The sequence below is a fragment of the Sinocyclocheilus anshuiensis genome, unplaced genomic scaffold (genome assembly GCF_001515605.1).
Source record: "Sinocyclocheilus anshuiensis isolate Anshui unplaced genomic scaffold, SAMN03320099.WGS_v1.1 scaffold653, whole genome shotgun sequence".
Lineage (NCBI taxonomy): Eukaryota > Metazoa > Chordata > Actinopteri > Cypriniformes > Cyprinidae > Sinocyclocheilus > Sinocyclocheilus anshuiensis.
In genome coordinates, this window is record NW_015540902.1 from 463,335 (window position 1) to 466,525 (window position 3,191).

Here is a 3,191-nt window from a genome sequence, read left to right on the forward strand (position 1 = left end):
TCTGCTTCGTCATGCCTGGAGCTGATCTGTGCTGGTCGCTGAGGAAATACTACAACTTTGCACTGTGGATCGCTTTGCTTTCACCGTGGACGAAGCGGAGTCCAGCCCAGAGTCATCACATGTCCTTCCGGACGCTCCTTCGTCGAAATTGCCGGCCGCGCCGTTCTCAAGCCCGCCGCCTCTGCTCACGCTAGCCCCCAGCCTCTGCTCACTGTAGGCCGCCGTGTGACGCTGTTTCGTTGTGAAAGCGAAACTACTTTGTTTGGCCTTCCAAAAATGGACACGACTAGAAATCAGTGGTTAAGCTGTATTTACAACACTGTTCCAGAACACAGGGCATAGAGGACCTACAATAATGTACAGTATTTGAAAAATAATGTGTTTTTTGAACATTAAAGCATGTCAACATATTCTGTTACACCAAATACACAAAATAATGATCTTTAAAAAAGCATCATATGACCCCTTTAATAAAAAAAAAAACACCTAAAATTTAATGGTGAAAAAAGTAGAGGGCGCTGCTCAAACACACCTTTCAGCTGTGCTGTCATTCTGGATTGCATGAAGAATAGGACACAGGAGAAGAAAGTTCAACACTGTTCGTCATATTCTGAATTGGCATTTCACATTTTTATTCATTTTGAAGAATAGTGAATCAGTTTTTGTGCAAGTGAGTAAATGCATGTTCACATTTAGTCTAGAACTACAGTAACCATCATGTTTACACAGTGCACAGAAAACCTCTGCACTTACTCCAGGGACAGGAGAGCTGTCAGTCAATAAATGGGAAAACAAAGTAACTGGCATTACTTATTTTAAAAAGTAACTAAGCTATTTTCTTGTAAATGCAAAAAGTAATGCGTTAGTTACCTTACTAGCAGAGCTGGGTAGATTACTTACAATCTGTAGTCCATTACTCATTCCAAATTACATGACAAAAATTGTAGTTAGTAACGTAATCCATTACAGACTACTTTTTGATTATTTTTAGATTACTCTGACCAAATTAATTTATCACATTGGTTTAAATAGGACAATCTTTTACCATATTGATGTAAAATAGAGTAAGAATAAGAAAATATATTCAATTGTTATTAACAACATGAAGTGCATTAAACATTATATTACGTCGAGGATTTCCAAACTGGGGTTCGTAAAGGAACTGCAGGGGATTCATGAGTTTAATGAAAAGCTAATAATTAAATCATAATAATGTAAAATTAAAATAAATTGTTTAAAAATATCATCAATCAAAATAAAACACTTACTAAAAAAAATAAATTTGTTTACATGCATGTCATGTGACCATTAACCAACGCCAGAAAACTGTGAACATGCAAATGTGATAATTGTCAAAATATTTATTTTAAAATCTCAAGGTACTTCAAGTAAATATAGGTAAACCAGGTTCAGATGACAGGAAAGTTTGGGAATCCCTGCATTACATGTGTGAATGTCCACAAAACTGGAAGACTTTCTGAATGAATGCGGCACAATATTTTAGAAAGGAACATTTAAAAGATGAAAAAGAAGAATTAGGGAGAATCAATAAATTATGAATAATTTATTGCTATTGTGTGAATAATATGTAATCATGTAGCCTAATCAATAAAAAAGTAACTGTAGTCTGATTATGAGTATTTTTAAATGTAATTTAATCTAATTACAAGTATTTAATTTTTGGAATCTGGAAACAGTTACTACCCAGCTCTGCTTAGTTACTTAAAAAAAGTAATCTGATTGCGTTATCTATCTATCTATCTATCTATCTATCTATCTATGGCATAAAGATATGAATGGGGCATTTGTCAGGTTTGCAGACCATCCTAAACCAGCCAAGAACAAAAAAATGTAAACTGTTACTTTTTCAGCATGGTAGAACAAAATTGAAAAGAAAAGACTGAGCAGGGCGAGATTATTATAAGGAAACAGAAGAATACTCTCTACTGTTTAAATTATGACAAAAAAAGACTGATAGTCCTACGACTATCCCACGAAATGCCCTTCCCATCATGGTCTCTCTTCTCAAACCCATGCGTGCCCTCCTCACGCCCCTCTCCACTGATGACGCGCGTGGCTCATTTCCGGCGACCGCGGTCTGTTGTTGAATGTACCCGTTCTGTCCAGATTCGGGATGGTACTCATCAAGCAATAGTGAGTGGCTTTTACTGTATACATTAACTGGATTCAGTTACATTATATTTTATAGTCAGCGGCTGCCGTATTTTAAACAATTTGCCATATAGCATAATAATCAGATCATTTTAAGCCCGTGATTTGGATGTGCAGGACGGGCGCTAGCCGCTTAGCCTGCCTGATACAGCATTATAGAGTGTTTTATAGACCTCGTCCCCACCAACGCTGTTATTCATCAAAGCATGATAGGATGCGTATTTAATAAGAGTAATATATTGAGTTCAGACTCTGCTGGGTGTTAAAATGCCGGTTTATCGCAAAATAAAGCGGGGCCAGCTAACGACAGGCGCGGCGTGAGGCAGTTGTCCATGATATGAGAGAATAAATGAGTCTGAGCTGTATTTAACCTCTGCTCACTTCTCTTTTAAGCCAGGTGCTGTTGCCATGTTCAGTAGAAGAGGTAAGAGTACCTGCTTTTTCAGTAACCGGCTGCTGTGTCTTCTGTGATCAATGGGTATCTGTGTTTCTGGTTAAGCAAATATTTAGACAGCTTCCTTCACTTTAATGGAGTCAGTAGCACCTCTTCTGCATTATATTGTTTGTCTCTATTGTGCTGTGAACTGGCGGACAGTTGCTACTAGTAATTTATGTAACACCCCCTCGCCCCCCTCTCAGTACCAGGTTGGCCAACTGTACTCGGTTGCAGAGGCCAGTAAGAACAACACAGGGGGAGGAGAAGGGATTGAGGTCCTCCGAAATGAACCTTACGAGAAGGATGGAGAGAAGGGCCAGTACACCCACAAGATCTACCACATACACAGGTGAGAGCATGTGTAAAGACTTTAATGATGTTGACAGCCATGCTGGTTTCACTTTATCACAGAATTGTTGTTGAAACCTCTAGCAGAATCATCTACTGTATAGCAGTTACACTTACTATTGTAGTTATATGTAGTGACATATACACTGCCGTTAACTCAGGGTCAGTATATATATACAGTGGGTACGGAAAGTATTCAGACCCCCTTCAATTTTTCACTCTTTGTTATATTGCA

The 3,191-nt window shown here is 38.3% G+C and overlaps 1 protein-coding gene across 1 annotated transcript in view; it reads left to right on the plus strand.

Annotated features, from left to right (window-relative positions):
* The first annotated feature begins 2,047 nt into the window (after window positions 1-2,047).
* The window catches only part of pitpnbl (phosphatidylinositol transfer protein, beta, like), a 12,911-nt gene continuing 11,767 nt past the window's right edge, over window positions 2,048-3,191 (plus strand). The window contains exons 1-3 of the mRNA XM_016486975.1: window positions 2,048-2,154; window positions 2,566-2,596; window positions 2,812-2,957. Coding sequence (XP_016342461.1) covers window positions 2,135-2,154; window positions 2,566-2,596; window positions 2,812-2,957 — 197 coding nt within the window. The 5' untranslated portion in view covers window positions 2,048-2,134. The remainder of the gene's footprint in view (window positions 2,155-2,565; window positions 2,597-2,811; window positions 2,958-3,191) is intronic.